The 18198-nt window shown below is 42.3% G+C and overlaps 1 protein-coding gene across 1 annotated transcript in view; it reads left to right on the top strand.

Moving 5' to 3' along the window:
- Window positions 1-3683, top strand: part of LOC106868959 (sodium- and chloride-dependent glycine transporter 2) — a 51474-nt gene extending 47791 nt beyond the window's left edge. Inside the window, exons 11-13 of the mRNA XM_089353772.1 lie at window positions 1068-1168; window positions 1573-1743; window positions 3306-3683. Of these exons, the coding sequence (XP_089209898.1) occupies window positions 1068-1168; window positions 1573-1743; window positions 3306-3422 (389 nt within the window). The 3' untranslated portion in view covers window positions 3423-3683. The remainder of the gene's footprint in view (window positions 1-1067; window positions 1169-1572; window positions 1744-3305) is intronic.
- Window positions 3684-18198: the final 14515 nt, after the last annotated feature.

Genomic DNA, 18198 nt, shown 5'->3' on the forward strand with positions numbered 1-18198 from the left:
TTCCAAATATTCTGTGTCCTACTGCTGGGAGGCAGAGTGCCAGACATATTTCCAACAAAGAATTGCTCTTTATAGACAATTCACCAAGCCATCCAGCTTAATTGAACTTTCTGGTAATGTGAATAAAATATATCTCCAAATATATAACATCTGATAATGTGAGTAGAATACATCCCCCAAAATACAACTTCTTTGCTCAGCCAAAGGATTAAGGTGTGACAGCTGACGTCTAGACATTATCTGAGAATAACTTTTAAATAACTTGTGAATGCAGTTGACAAGGATGATTAACTTACTGTTAGAGGCTTCTGGAAGAAGTTCAATATAATGGATGCTATGGATTACAAAGCTGAGTTGTGTGATGAAATGAAACTCTCAACTTTGAATGACGCTTGGAAAATATATGGCCAGACTGTATCAGTGACATTACAAGTTCTTCACAAGCGGAAACTCTACATTAAAGTTAGTCGGAAAGTTATTGTGACAGTGGCAAATGATATCGTGGTTGAAGAAATCATAGAGGGTGACGTGGATGACTTTCTAATGTCCCATAGAGAAAATTTATCGAACGAGGGGCTGATGCTGTTAGCACAAGTGCAAGTTGAGATTACAGATGGGAATATGAGAACTTCCACAACTCCATTAAACTGACTGCAAAAGATATTGCTAAAGGTCTGCAAGTTTTTGTTGATAACAACCTTAATCGCGAAAGTAAAACATTAAAAGAGAAGTGCTCAGCCACTTGCACGTTAATTTTTCGAGTAGGCTGTTCAGTTGAGCGGATAAACAGGAACACTCGTCGTCGTAACCAACGGAGTGCCTGTATGAATATTTGTATAGGAGGCTGTGTAGAGTTTCAGAAGACTGAGAAGAGTTACATATCTTAAGCAACTGTTAAAAGACTTTGAGAGAGAGTCATAAGAGGAACTTAAAATATAATTACGTTAGTAATATATTTCTGTAAAGAATATTAACAAAAATATTTACTTACCAGAGGACCGTGACACATAGATAGGTTAGAAATATATTTCTATAATGGACATTAACAGCATTATTATATTTTATAGGAACCAGAAGACTAGAAAATGATATCAGCCTAATGTTGGGTCGAAAACCTTGGCCAGTTTGGAAACCTTTGTGGACTGTTATCAATCCACTGTGTGTTCTTGTAAGTTCATTATTAATCACATCTATAACAAATCCTATTTTATATACGATTTATACACCACTACAGTATATCGGTCTGTTATACACTCCAATAATTACAAGATCACTGTCGTTCAGCCTCAGAACAGAATCAAACCATTAGAATTGGTTTTTCACCTACACTGCTGTTTAATTTAGGTAAGACTTGTTCGGGATATTTGGAATGTGTGAGTGTATGTCTATATGATTGTTTTCTTGTGTGTGTGTGTGTGTGTGTGTGTGTGTGTGTGTGTGTGTGTGTGTGTGTGTGTGTGTGTGTGTGTGTGTGTGTGTGTGTGTGTGTTAGTGTGTACGTATGTCTATGTAAGACAATATATGCTTATTACAATACGTAATACGTAATATTGTATTATATTTGTATTACAGAGTCTCTGGATATCGAGTTTAATATCCTTCAAACATTTATTTTATGGCGACGGTACTATGTTTCCAAAGTGGACTCACTATGTTGGTTATGGTATTGCTCTACTTAGCATCATTCCAGTGCCAGTATTGGGTGTACAACAAATCATGAAGCATAAAGGATCATTTGTAAATGTAAGTAATCTTTCCACACATCTTAGATGAAACTGTGATTTGTAGATAACACAATGTTTGAGACTTGTAGGCGATAATTTGTATGCCGACGTAGTTAATACAATACGTATACAGTCGGTGGTTGTGGTAGTCGTAATGATAATGATGATTACAGAGTGTTACTGATGAGGATAATGATGACAGAGAGACGGTCGGACTAACCGGGAGACGCACTCTTATACTGTTGTTTGTATTGGTATGCTCATGGATAAATATATAATTTGACAGACAGATATATATATCTATAATATAAATTGAAGTTGGCCGACCGTTGTATTCTTTCTTGTCTTGAGGTTCACGGCCAAACGGCTGGGTGGATTCGCGTGAAAAATGACACACATGTGGAGACGGGTGCATAGATTGGAACGCGCTTTCTATTTTTTTCCTAGCCCCCATACTTTCAGAGAAAATCGATTAAAACAACCATTCATACATATATACATAATAAATAAATAAACTGAATGATAAATTTCATTTCTCTCTCTCTCTCTCTCTCTCTCTCTCTCTCTCTCTCTCTCTCTCTCTCATATACACATACACAATCAGCATTACTCTCTCTGTCACGCACACCCCATCAAAAATACACACACTCTCTCTCTCACACACACACACACACACACACAGACATACGCACTTCAAAAGAAGTTCAGTTATAAAACTGTCCATGTTTCTTCATTCGACGCCCACTTCAAAAGATCACCGCCTCAAAAGCTTCGTACTTGCCGTGCCAGCCAACGTAAGTCAATGACACACAAATTCACTCACTCACTCTATCTCTCTTTCATACCCTCTTTCTTTCTCACATACACACACACATCCTCCCACACACGCACGTCCATTTCATATATCTTTCAATTTCTGTTCTCTGCAAATAAAATTTTTACGGATAAAACTGCTTACAAAAATTGCGATTAATGTATAATTTCTTTCTATGTTCATAATTAAATAAATCTTTTAATGATTAGACAGACGTCCAGTAGAATAGCTCTCACAAACAGACTACATTCAAATTCTTTCTTCACAACTCCTGAAGCCATTTTCTGACAGAAGGGGTGAAATCTTCATACAGCTGGAGGCTCCAATCGAAACGGGACACGAAATGATCAGGTTGAGAAACGCTGTTATAGATTATGCCTAACCGAAAACAATCACAGCCACATCATCCAAACAGACCGGGTGAAACCGGGTTTAGCTGCTAGCATACATATATATGTATATATGTATAAATATATGTATGCATATATATATATATATATATATATATATATATATATATATATATATATGTGTGTGTGTGTGTGTGTGTGTGTGTGTGTGTGTGTGTGTGTGTGTGTGTGTGTGTGTGTGTGTGTGTGTGTGTGTGTGTGTGTACTTCTTTTTGGGAACGGTAAAACTCGAAGCAGATAAATCTGTAAATAATAAAGTGTAAATATTCGGTTAATAAACCCTTTGGATAGAAGATGTCGAAGGTTACATATGATGGTGTTAATGTTAATTAGTATATTTGGTTCTTATTTTCGTAGAGATTGAAGCAAAGCTTAAAGCCAACCATGGAGTGGTGTCCAGCAAAAACAAGAGCTGAACTCAACAAAAACGATATCATTAACCCCACTGAAGAAGTTGCAAGTCATTTTTTGTGAAAACCTCTTTTGTATATGAAGAGTTTCATCTATAATATATGAACTGTTAAGTATTTAAATATTAATGACTAATAGAATTTTAGAGTCCATGCTGGTAAAATCATGAAAAATGGATGGCGAAACAAATCAGTCTAGAAGAAGGACATTCGCACACAAATGGTCAAGCAATATAAAGCATAAAAAAATATTTTAGATATCAAAGTGACGTGTAAAAGAACACAATTTAAAGATGTGAAGATTTGGCAATAACTTAGGCGATAACTCGAGCAAATTTTACTGTGAATTTGTTGTTATAGGTAGATTTTACTGTAATATATAACTAATTTTTGTATTATTCTATTTATTAACTAATTACTATTATTATTTATACTACTATTATTATTTATAACCTATTTTCAAATTTTTAATTATTAATTAATAATTAAAAGAATGAATTTTTTAAAGTGCAAAAACTATTTTGAGTCATCTTTTTATTTTTAATAGAAGTAACAAGTAATAACAAATAGAAGTGATAACTTGTAATAAAATTTTTAGTTTTAATAAAATCTGATATTTTCTAAATCTAAATATTTTGTTTGAAATTTTATCCTCAGCTGCAATATTTCAAGTAAAAATTTTCTTGTTCTGTATTTTACCAGATGTAATAACTTGCCCTGAACTTTTCCAAGTGTAATAACTTGTCCTGTACTTTTCCAGGTTTATAATCTTAAGAATATTATTTCTCTTGCTCGCACACACACACATGCACACACACACACACACACACACACACACACACACACACACACACACACACACACACACACACATATATATATAAAATTATATATATATAACATTATATCTGTGTATTTAGTGTTCATTGTGTGTGTGTGTGTGTGTGTGTGTGTGTGTGTGTGTGTGTGTGTGTGTGTGTGTGAGAGAGAGAGAGAGAGAGAGAGAGAGAGAGAGAGAGAGGTGTAATGTGGAAGTGCTAGGTAGTACTAGACACTAGAAAACGACACCTTGATACATATCTTTATTTCCTTTACTTTTATATTTTGTTGTTTATTTCCATGCTTACATTCCGCTTTATATATATGCCTATTTTTTACATAATGAATTTGCCTACCATATATACTATCCTGCTTTGCATAAAACTTCAGCTATACTGATACTTCTGGCTCTCATGTTTTAAGTATTCTAATGCGTCAATATTTTACAAAAATGATGGTACTTTTTTTAATTATAATGTTACTTTGTAAATTTAAATCAGATAATTCTTAATATTCAAATTTTATCCTTAGCTGCAATATTTTAAGTAAAAATTTTCGTTTTGTACTTTACCAGATGTAATAAGTTGTCCTGAACTTTTCCAGGTTTATAGTCTTAATAATATTATTTCTCTTGCTCGCATTTTTCCATGTAATCCATGTTTTTCCAGGTTACGCTATTATGCTAATTAACAATCTGTCAATTAATAATCTAAGATCACCTTATTGAAAATTGAATTCGATAAATTTTCAAAGAGCAACAGCTACTAATATTACCCATCCACACCAAAGTAATGGCAGAGAATTTTACCATTTAAAGGTTGCACCACGGCTCACCAATCGGTTACAAACAAGACCCAAAACCATCAGTTACCAGGTTCACCTTAATTAACCTTGATTTTTAGTTGGTGATAATAGCAATGACTGCTGCTGCTCTAGATATATCAATAATGATTCAATACAACAGTAATTATGAAAGCATAGCGCATATATACAAGTGAAAATTACCTACATTCCCATAATACAAAAACTGATATATGAAAATCCTTTTAAATTAATTTCGGTATTAAATAATAAGTTTAGAATATAATCACTTTATAACAATGCCTTTTCAGGACAGCCTTACTACATGCCTTCAGACTGCCCATAGAAACACAGCCAAAAATGACTATATTCTTTCCCCAATAAAATTAGATATGTATATCTGAAGCATATAAAAGATTAATGAACTTGCCTGATTAAATAATTAGCTTAAAAGAAAAAGGGAAGCAACTAAAAAGAAATTAGCAAAAAAAACAAAAAAAAACGTAGAAAGCAAGTAAGGCTGAAAGTGAAAATTAATAATAAAAGTTAAACTTACTTAAGTGCATCAGCATTTTACAAATAACTTTATTAATTAAATATTAAAGTTTAAAAATAGGTTGTAAAATATAAGCACTTTTGACTAATTCCTTTTCTGAAGAGTCTTACTACATGACTTCAGTACTGCCCATAGAGACACAACCAGAAATGTCTATATTCTATCAAGTGAATTTGGAATTTTAAAGAAAATAAAGATAAAACAAAAAATTATGCAAATTTATTTTCTTGCAATTATTAATAAATTATATGCATATTTATAAGCAAGAATTTATTGATTTCATAACAAGCAACAACAACTACAATATAATCATCATCTTGAATTTGCAACATGGCTCACCAAACGATAACAAATTGCAAGAACCCAAAATTTTCAGTGACTAGGCTCACCTTAAGTCACATAGATCTTGTGTTAATGAAAATAATAATAATTGTTGCTAATTGAAATGAAAATAAACACTTGTGTTATGTAATAAATTTAAATTGATTAACATTGGTCAATGACATAATTTATCAAAGCATATAAATAACTTCATTGCTAATAAATAAATTTAAAATTAAAATTAAAAGTAATATAAACTATAAACACTTAAAATTGTGCCTTTTCTGAACAACCCTACTACATGACTCAGTGCTGCTCATAGAGACAGTCACGAGTAGCTATATTTTATTGAATAATTTAGGTTGTTTAAAGAAAAAATTAATATGAAGTTATTTATGAAAGCAAGTAATCCCCCACCAACCAGTCATTGGACAGCTGAAAAATTGGATTATTAAACAAACTTGTTTAATTTATTTTAAAATTGTAGTATTTAGAATTCCAATCCGAAAGCGAGTTAATTGTCAATGAAATTATGAATGTGAAAGATTTGAGTGCGTAAATTTTATTTTTTAATTGATATATAAAAACAAAAAAAAAATATTTAATGTAATGGGACCAAAACTATGAAATTCCTCGCGGTGTCGTTGATAATTTTTTCCTTACCTCAGTGTTGCCGGTGACATATATTAAAAGTCCCCTCATAGAACTATATTCATAAAAAAGTATAGAACTATATCATCACCCTCAAATTTGAGAAACAAACACTCATAACTTTTTTCTTTTAGAACTTCATTGCATGAGATTGATGCCATGAAATTCCTCGAATTGAGCCCTATCGTTTGAGCTTAATTAGAATATGTCTTGTTTTCAAAATAAAAAAAGTTAATGATACTTAAATCTAATTTTTTGCCTTATATTTTGTCAGGATATTTTACCTCACAACTTTTTTGATACAAACATTTGGACAAAAACTATGAAATTCCTCATGCTTTCTTTTATATTTTGCTTTTAAAATAAAAAAAAGTTATTTGGATCTAAACTTGATTGGAGGCGTTACTTACTCTCCTATAACGTTGCTACAAATTTTGATGTAAACCTTTTTCTACTGGACCAAATCTCATTTTTTTATGCCAAAATGTAGCTAGGGACCAGTCCTCTCCAAAAATGTTAACAGCTTTCAATTTGGTTGAGAACTGAGTTAGCGACAAAGTCTGAAATAGGCTGCGTGTGTGTAAATTGCAGCCTTAAGAATATTATTCAACTACTACCGTAGTTGAATGATTTTGGTCGAGTCATTCGCCACCACCGCACTCAATGACAAGAAACCTATAAATAGATGAACAAATACTGCAATTTTCAATCATAACTTGCATGAGGATCCTGTGTAGCCACAGGCGAAGCTCAGAGCAACAGGAGACTGACCAAAATAATATATATATGCGCGCGCGCGCGTATGTAGTATATTGACCCATGAAGCTAAAGTCAACAACAAATACTCAATCTGGTGAGAGATAAATATTGCTTAATAAACATAGTATATATTTCTATGAGTTACTAATTGTTTCATGAGATGAAAACAACTCAGACAGCATTTTATAATACGCCTGGTGCCTTAACGCAATCTTCACACTGCGTACATGGCATAACAAGCTAAAACGGTAAAATAAGAGAAGATACAAGAAAATATGAGAAGAAAATAAATGTAAATGGTGGAAGGTTGAAAACACTGGAAAAACGAAACGAAAAGGAAAAAAATTAAGGTTAGAGTTAGAGTTATCTCTCTTTTGACCGTAAAGTCATAAGGCTGAAAAGATAGGGGCCAAGAGTCTGCAGTACAATTACACAATCCAGGGAGGTTGGTATTTTCCAATTCGCCAACAGGAACTTATTCATGTGTTTACATACGCTGAAAATTTCAGTTCTAGAATTCAGCAGTATTGTGAAGTTCTTAAATCTGAAAATGATCTGGGATTTTTCAGCTACATATAGCTTACAATTTTTGATTCGTTAACATATGGTGTGGACATTTCAACTATTGTTTATTTGATTGTATGTGGTGTGACTTTATTTTTTCCCCTGTACCGGAAGAAAGATATGAGGTCAGCATAGCGATTTTTGAAGTCACCTTCACATAACCCGATGTAACTCTTCTTTTCGGTTATGCTTTCATTTAGCGTTGCTGTAACTTCTGCTTCATATATGACGGATTTAGGCATGCACCCCTGGACGAGTGGACAGGTTCCTGGGTCTCGACAGTTAAAACTGGAAGTAGGTTCTTGGTGGTGTTTGCGAAAAATAATGCTCTTCATATTGAGACAGCAGCTACATGATAATTTGACTGAACGCCTGATGAATATTTTTCTGCACCTGTGATTTACGGGTAAATGTTCGTCTAAGAGAAACAGGAATTTTTTTTACCTATGTTGGTTTTAACATTAAGGAAAAAGGAGCGGGGGCAAACTAAATTATTCTCCTAAGTCTATTTTAAAGTCTATTTTTGTTATTTGTATTATTACTAGAGGGGTTGTAAATTAGTTCGTCATTAAAGCCTCTATTGGCTTGGGCATTGTTGTGATAGGGGCTACCTTCTCAAAAATGTCTTTAGAAGAAGGGTTAGATATTCTGTTGCAATGTTGACTATCAGGTGTTTAAACACTATGGGGAGGTGACGAGAATGTTTGTATATGTAGGGAAGTTTCTCGTTCGGCTTATGGTAAGGTTTATAAGAGGAAGAGTTTAGCTCTAGAGAAACATCTTTTAAAAAATTGACTTTTGACAGATTGACTAAAGGCAGAGATGATTTGTTTCCTAAATTTATCTAGTGTGTGACCAACACAGCCATAGCAAATACTTAATCCATCGTCTCTGTATAGACTGACGTCCTGGGATGAGTATTTGGATCTCAATGTGCTTAGCACAAAGAAACCTACAAGATCGCAGATGTGAGCACTGTCGTATGATCCCATCGATACATCGAACAATTCATCAGAATCCAACTTTGTTTTATCCATTTTTTCGCATGCATGATAAAGTCACAGTTTACAGGGTCTATATCAACATGTGATTTACTAAATTCAATCGCCTTATCAAGCAATGATCACAGTACAGAGGGAAAAAAATCTGTAGTATCGAACTGAGTGAATCTATCCCTATGCTTATTCTTAATGTTCTTAAACCGACCTATTACAGTAAAACACTCAAAAGCTCTTGGCACAAGCACTGGAATAAAACGGGGTTACCACCCATCCGGCTATCCAAATGGTAGGATCTACGCAGACACACATTTTTTTGACTGTACTCTTTTGAAGAGAAAATATAAGAAAAGACGGGAGGAAAATAGATGTAAAAAATAGAAGGTTGAAAACACTGGAAATATATAGAGGTTTTTCAACTTTCATCTCAACACTGTTAGAAGCTTTCCTCATTTGATTTATTATTCTATCCTATTCTCTCTCTCTCTCTCGCTGTATATATATATATATATATATATATATATATATGTATACATACACACATATTACACACATATATACGCGTATATGTATTTATATGTATATACATATATATACATATATATGTACATATATATACACATAAATATTTGCACACACACATATATTTATATATATATTTAAATACATATGTATGTATATATATATATATATATATATATATATATATATATATATATATATATGTGTGTGTGTGTGTGTGTGTGTGTGTGTGTGTGTGTGTGTGTGTGTGTGTGTGTGTGTGAGAAAGTTGGTATGTGAAAGCACGTAGTTGGATGTATAAAAGATAAACAAGAGTGAAAAAACTACAGAAGGCTTGTGTTACATGGTTAAAGTATATATTTAAATTATGTCAGAAAAATGTTATAAAATTTTTTCGTATATAAACATTGTATTTGGAGAAATCTAGATAGGGGAGGTAATTAGGGATTTCTTCCAGTATAAGGGAGATAATCGAAATGTAGGAGGTGGTAGATTTTGATTAATTTACCAAGGTTTGGTTTAGAAGGAATGGTATGTTAGGTTTTGTCCTATATTTTTTTCCTCTCAGTGGGGTGATGAATTTTCTTATTTAAATGTGTTAGCAATGGTTAAGTTTGGGTTTGTATTTTTGAATGAAGAAGGTTTCCTTATTTAATCTAATTTGTGTTGGTGTTCTAATTGCACATTGATAGAATGGAAAGATTATAAATTGTGGTAGCATTTGTTTTGCGCATTTCTCAATATGCTCACTAAAGGGTATCATTCGGTATTCTGGGCATGCAATCTGCTGTCGATGCAGAGTGCATCTGCATCTGAGCGATAATCCTGTGGACCCTATGTAGTTTTCGTGGCAGCCCGAGCATCTTATTACATAAATAAAGTTTTCTGAGGCACAAGTAAAGTCAGATTTAACTTTGAATTTTTGTCCCTCTTTGAAGAGGAATTCTGAACCTTCTAGAAGGTTTGGGCATGTTGCGCAGTTTGGTCGACCACATTTTGGAAAATAATTTTGCCTTTGTGAGGATCATTTTCAGTGATTTTGGTTGTTTGTAGCATTGGTATGTTTTGGGTGATGATGGTGAAAGCTTCTTTGTTTCTGGGGTTGTATGTGGATATGTATGGCAGTATTTTTGGGGAAGCTTTCTATGTCGATTTGTGATGCACGTCTGATTCCATCCTCTATGAGTTGAACTGGGGAGTGTCTGTCAATTAGTGTGTTTTTGAGTTCTTGTAGTCTACAGTCTCTAGTATTTTGTTCTGACACTATTGTGCATATCCTTCTTGCAAGGTTGAAGAGGTTTTTTGTTTTGGTGAGTCTTGGGTGGCATGAATCAAATAGTAGATATTGTTTGGCGTCTGTGGTTTTGTAAAATATGTCCGTTTCTATTTTTAGGTTTACTTTTTTAATTAGTATATCCAAGAATGGGAGCTCCTTTTGGTTGTACTCCATTGTGAACTGTATGTTTGGGTTGACACTGTTCAATAGACTTTTGAATTTCAAGAGTTCATCTGTTTTCATTTCAGAGTATGAAACAGTCGTCCGTTCCACCCTCCCCACCTCTGCTCTCCCCCTCCTCTGCTTTCCTCCTCGTCTGCTCTCCCCTCCTCTGCTCTCGCCCTCCTCTGCTTTCCCCCTCCTCTGCTCTCAACTTCCTCTGCTCTCCCTTCCTCTGCTCTCGCCCTCCTCTACTCTCGCCCTCCTCTGCTCTCCCCCTCTTCCGCTCTCCCCTTTTTCTGCTCCCCCCTCCTCTGATCTCCCTCTCCTGAGCCCTTCCCTCCTCTGCTATCCCATTCCGCTTCTCTCCCCTCCTCTGAAATCCCCCTCCTCTGGTCTCCCCCTACTCTTTACTCCCCATCCTCATCTCTCCCCCTCCTCTGCTCTCCCTCTCCTCTGCTCTCCCGCTCCTCTGCTCTCCCCACCACTGCTATCCCCCTCCTCTGCTCTCCCCCACCTCTGCTCTCTCCCACCTCTGCTCTCCCCCTCCTCTGCTCTCCCCCTCCTCTGCTCTCCCCCTCCTCTGCTCTCCCCTCCTCTGCTCTCCCCCTCCTCTGCTCTCCCATCCTCTACTATCCCCCTCCTCTGCTCTCCCCTCCACTGCTCTCCGCCTCCTCAGCTCACCCCTCCTCTCCGCCTCCTCTGCTCACCCCTCCTCTCCGCCTCCTCTGCTCACCCCTCCTCTCCGCCTCCTCTGCTCACACCTCCTCTGCTCTCACGTCCTCTAATCTCCCTCTCCTCTGCTCTCCCCATCCTCTGCTCTCCCACTCCTCTTCCCCCCTTCTCTGCTCTACCTCTTCTCTGCTCACCCCTGCTCTGCTCTCCCCTTCTCTGCTCTCCCTTATTCTTCCCTCCCCTCCTCTGCTCTCCTCCCTTCTCTGCTCTCCCTTCCTCTGCCCTCCCCCTCCTCTGTTCTCCCCCTTCTCTGCTCTCCCCTCCTCCTCTATCCTTCTCCACAGCTCTACCCCTCCTCAGCACTCCCCTCCTCTACTCCCCCCTAATCTGCTCTCCCCCTCCTCTGCTCTCCACTTTCCCTGCTCTCATTTTATCGATCGCCATTGCCGAACCGCTAGTTTGCGTGAAGGGGTCATTTTATCGATCGTCTTTGTCGATCCGCTAAGATACGGCGAGGGGGGCATTTTATCGATCGGCTATGCCAAACCGCAATATTATGGGGATAGGGGGTATTTTATCGATCTCCATTGCCGAACCGCTAAGTTTAGGGAAGTGGAGCATTTTATCGATATCCATGGCCGAAGCGCTAATTCGCGTGTGTTAGGGGGGAATTTTATCGATCGAAAGATGCTCTTGCCCTCCTCTGCTTTCCCCCTCCTCTGCTCTCCCCTCCTCTGCTCTCCATCTCCTCTGCTCTCCCCCTCGACTGCAATCAAATTTCCTTTCTCTCTAGCTCCTCTGCGCTCTTCCTCCTCTGCTCCCCTTCCTCTGCTCTCCCCTCCTCTGCATTCCCCCTCCTCTGCTCTCCCCCTCCTGTGTTCTCCCCCTACAGTGCTCTCTCCCTTCTCTTCTCTACCACTCCTCTGCTCTCCCCCTCCTCTGCTCTCCCCCTCCTCTGCTCTCCCCCTCCTCTGCACTCTCCCTCCTCTGCCCTCCCCTTCTAAGGACGCTGAACGGACGCACGTACGTTCATATTCCACCCAAAAGGAGATACGTTCAGAGGGGGGGTGAACGGACGCACGTACGTTCATATTCCGCTCGAACGGACGTACGTGCATAGGGAGGCTGAACGAGCGCACGTACGTTCATATTCCGCTCGAACGGACGTACGTGCAGAGGCAGGTTGAACGGACGCACGTACGTTCATATTCTGCTCGAACGGACGTACGCGCAGAGGGAATCTGAACGGACGCACGTACGTTCATATTCCACTCGAACGGACGTACGTGCAGAGAGAGGCTGAACGGACGCACGTACGTTCATATTCCGCTCGAACGGACGTACATGCAGAGGGAGGCTGAACGGACGCACGTACGTTCATATTCCGCTCGAAAGTACGTACGTGCAGAGGGAAGCTGAACGGAAGCACGAACGTTCAAATTCCGCTCGAACGGACGTACGTGCAGAGGGAGACTGAACGGACGCTCTTACATTCATATTCCATCGAACAGACGTACGTGAAGAGGGAGGCTGAGCGGACGCACCTACGCTCATATTCCGCTCGAACAGACGTACGTTTAGAGAGAGGCTGAACGGACGCACGTACGTTCATATTCCGCTGGAACGTACGTACGTGCAGAGGGAGGCTGAACGGATGCATGCACGTTCATATTCCGCTCGAACGGACGTACATGCAGAGGGAGGCTGAAAGGACGCACGTATGTTCATATTCCGCTCCAACGGACGTACGTGCAGAGGGAGGCTGAACGGACGCACGTACGTTCATATTCCGCTCGAACGGAAGTAGGTGCAGAGGGAGGCTGAACGGACGCACGTACGTTCATATTCTGCTCGAACGGACGTACGTGCCGAGGGAGGCTGAACGGACGCACGTACGTTCATATTCCGATCGAACGGACGTACGTGCAGAGGGAGGCTGAACGGACGAACGTACGTTCATATTCCGCTCGAACGGACGTACGTGTAGAGGGAGGCTGAACGGACGCACGTAAGTTCATATCCCGATCGAACAGACGTACGTCCAAAAGGATGATGAACGGACGCACATACGTTCATATTCCACTCCAATGGACGCACATGCAGAGGGAAGCTGAACGGAGGCAAGTACGTTCATATTCCGCACGAACGGACGTACGTGCAGAATGAGGCTGAACGGACGCACGTATGTTCATATTCCGCTCGAACGGACGTACTTGCAGCAGGGGGCTGACGGACGCACGTACGTTCATATTCCCCTCGAAGGTACGTACGTGCATAGGGAAGCTGAACGGAGGCACATACGTTCATATTCCGCTCGAACGGACGTACATGCAGAGCGAGGCGGAACGGACGCACGTACGTTCATATTCCACTCGAACGGACGTACGTACAGAATGAGGCTGAACGGACGCACGTATGTTCATATTCCGCTCGAACGAACGTACTTGCAGCAGGGGGTTGACGGACGCACGTACGTTCATATTCCGCTCGAACGTACGTACGTGCATAGGGAAGCTGAACGGAGGCACGTACGTTCATATTCCACTCGAACGGACGTACATGCAGAGGGAGGATGAACGGACGCACGTACGTTCATATTCCACTCGAACGGACGTACGTGCAGAGGGAGGCTGAACGGACGCACGTAAGTTCATATCCCGATCGAACAGACGTACGTCCAAAAGAAAGATGAACGGACGTACGTACGTTCATATTCCACTCGAACGGACGTACGTGCAGAGGGAGGCTGAACGGACGCACGTACGTTCATATTCCGCTCGAACGGAAGTAGGTGCAGAGGGAGGCTGAACGGACGCACATACGTTCATATTCCACTCCAATGGACGCACATGCAGAGGGAAGCTGAACGGACGCACGTACGTTCATATTCCACTCGAACGGACGTACGTGCAGAATGAGGCTGAACGGACGCACGTATGTTCATATTCCGCTCGAACGGACGTACTTGCAGCAGGGGGCTGACGGACGCACGTACGTTCATATTCCGCTCGAACGTACGTACGTGCATAGGGAAGCTGAACGGAGGCACGTACGTTCATATTCCACTCGAACGGACGTACATGCAGAGGGAGGCTGAACGGACGCACGTACATTCATATTCCACTCGAACGGACGTACGTGCAGAGGGAGGCTGAACGGACGCACGTACGTTCATATTCTGCTCGAACGGACGTACGCGTAGAGGGAGGCTGAACGGACGCACGTAAGTTCATATCCCGATCGAACAGACGTACGTCCGAAAGGATGATGAACGGACGCAAGTACGTTCATATTCCACTCCAATGGACGCACATGCAGAGGGAAGCTGAACGGAGGCACGTACGTTCATATTCCGCTCGAACGGACGTACATGCAGAAGGAGGCTGAACGGACGCACGTACGTTCATATTCCACTCGAACGGAAGTAGGTGCAGAGGGAGGCTGAACGGACGCACGTACGTTCATATTCCACTCGAACGGACGTGCGTGCCGAGGGAAGCTGAACGGACGAACGTACGTTCATATTCCGCTCGAACGGACGTACGTGTAGAGGGAGGCTGAACGGACGCACGTAAGTTCATATCCCGATCGAACAGACGTACGTCCAAAAGGATGATGAACGGACGCACATACGTTCATATTCCACTCCAATGGACGCACATGCAGAGGGAGGCTGAACGGACGCACGTACGTTCATATTCTGCTCGAACGGACGTACGTGCCGAGGGAAGCTGAACGGACGAACGTACGTTCATATTCCGCTCGAACGGACGTACGTGTAGAGGGAGGCTGAACGGACGCACGTAAGTTCATATCCCGATCGAACAGACGTACGTCCAAAAGGATGATGAACGGACGCACATACGTTCATATTCCACTCCAATGGACGCACATGCAGAGGGAAGCTGAACGGAGGCACGTACGTTCATATTCCGCTCGAACGGACGTACATGCAGAGGGAGGCTGAACGGACGCACGTACGTTCATATTCCACTCGAACGGACGTACGTACAGAATGAGGCTGAACGGACGCACGTATGTTCATATTCCGCTCGAACGGACGTACTTGCAGCAGGGGGTTGACGGACGCACGTACGTTCATATTCCGCTCGAACGGACGTACGTGCCGAGGGAAGCTGAACGGACGAACGTACGTTCATATTCCGCTCGAACGGACGTACGTGTAGAGGGAGGCTGAACGGACGCACGTAAGTTCATATCCCGATCGAACAGACGTACGTCCAAAAGGATGATGAACGGACGCACATACGTTCATATTCCACTCCAATGGACGCACATGCAGAGGGAAGCTGAACGGACGCACGTACGTTCATATTCCACTCGAACGGACGTACGTGCAGAATGAGGCTGAACGGACGCACGTATGTTCATATTCCGCTCGAACGGACGTACTTGCAGCAGGGGGCTGACGGACGCACGTACGTTCATATTCCGCTCGAACGTACGTACGTGCATAGGGAAGCTGAACGGAGGCACGTACGTTCATATTCCACTCGAACGGACGTACATGCAGAGGGAGGCTGAACGGACGCACGTACGTTCATATTCCACTCGAACGGACGTACGTTCAGAGGGAGGCTGAACGGACGCACGTACGTTCATATTCTGCTCGAACGGACGTACGCGTAGAGGGAGGCTGAACGGACGCACGTAAGTTCATATCCCGATCGAACAGACGTACGTCCGAAAGGATGATGAACGGACGCAAGTACGTTCATATTCCACTCCAATGGACGCACATGCAGAGGGAAGCTGAACGGAGGCACGTACGTTCATATTCCGCTCGAACGGACGTACATGCAGAAGGAGGCTGACCGGACGCACGTACGTTCATATTCCACTCGAACGGAAGTAGGTGCAGAGGGAGGCTGAACGGACGCACGTACGTTCATATTCCACTCGAACGGACGTGCGTGCCGAGGGAAGCTGAACGGACGAACGTACGTTCATATTCCGCTCGAACGGACGTACGTGTAGAGGGAGGCTGAACGGACGCACGTAAGTTCATATCCCGATCGAACAGACGTACGTCCAAAAGGATGATGAACGGACGCACATACGTTCATATTCCACTCCAATGGACGCACATGCAGAGGGAAGCTGAACGGAGGCACGTACGTTCATATTCCGCTCGAACGGACGTACATGCAGAGGGAGGCTGAACGGACGCACGTACGTTCATATTCCACTCGAACGGACGTACGTACAGAATGAGGCTGAACGGACGCACGTATGTTCATATTCCGCTCGAACGGACGTACTTGCAGCAGGGGGTTGACGGACGCACGTACGTTCATATTCCGCTCGAACGGACGTACGTGCCGAGGGAAGCTGAACGGACGAACGTACGTTCATATTCCGCTCGAACGGACGTACGTGTAGAGGGAGGCTGAACGGACGCACGTAAGTTCATATCCCGATCGAACAGACGTACGTCCAAAAGGATGATGAACGGACGCACATACGTTCATATTCCACTCCAATGGACGCACATGCAGAGGGAAGCTGAACGGAGGCACGTACGTTCATATTCCACTCGAACGGACGTACATGCAGAGGGAGGCTGAACGGACGCACGTACGTTCATATTCCACTCGAACGGACGTACGTGCAGAGGGAAGCTGAACGGACGCATGCACGTTCATATTCCGCTCGAACGGACGTACGTGCAGAGGGAGGCTGAACGGACGCACGTACGTTCATATTCCGCTCGAACGAATGTACGGGCATAGGGAGTCTGAACGGACGCACGTACGTTCATTATCCGCTCGAACAGACGTACGTGCAGAGGGAGGCTGAACGGACGCACGTACGTTCATATTCCGCTGAAACGGACGTATTTGCAGAGGGAGGCTGAACGGACGCACGTACGTTCATATTCCACTCGAACGGATGTACGTGCAGAGGGAGGCAGAACGGACGCACGTACGTTCATATTCCGCTCGAACAGACGTACGTGCAGAGGAAGGTTGAACGGACGCACGTACGTTCATATTCCGCTCGAACGGACGTACGTGCAGAGGGAGGCTGAACGGACGCACGTACGTTCATATTCCGCTCGATCGGACGTACGTGCAGAAGGAGGCTGAAGGGACGCACGTACGTTCATATTCCGCTCGAACGGACGTACGGGCATAGGGAGTCTGAACGGACGCACGTACGTTCCTATTCCGCTCGAACGTACATACATGCAGAGGGAAGCTGAACGGACGCACGTACGTTCATATTCCGCTCGAACGCACGTACGTGCAGAGGGAGGCTGAACAGACGCACGTACGTTCCTATTCCGCTCGAATGGAAGTACGTACAGAGGAAGGCTGAACGGACGCACGTACGTTCATATTCCGCTCGAACGGACGAACATACAGATGGAGGTTGAACGGACGCACTTACGTTGATATTCCGCTCGAACGGACGTACGTGCTGCCGGAGACTGAACGGACGAACTTACGTTCATATTCCGCTCGAACGGGCGTAGGCGCAGAGGGAGGCTGAACGGACGCACGTACGTTGATATTCCGCTCGAACGGACGTACGTGCAGAGGGAGGCTGAACGGACGCACGTACGTTCATATTCCGCTCGAACGAACGTACGTGCAGAGCGAGGCTGAACGGACGTACGTGCAAAGGGAGGCTGAACAGACGCACGTACGTTCGTTTTCGGCTTGAACGGACGTTCGTGCAGAGGGAGGCTGAACGGACGCACGTACGTTCATAT

Source organism: Octopus bimaculoides, chromosome 6 (genome assembly GCF_046866305.1).
Source record: "Octopus bimaculoides isolate indiv1 chromosome 6, ASM4686630v1, whole genome shotgun sequence".
NCBI lineage: Eukaryota > Metazoa > Mollusca > Cephalopoda > Octopoda > Octopodidae > Octopus > Octopus bimaculoides.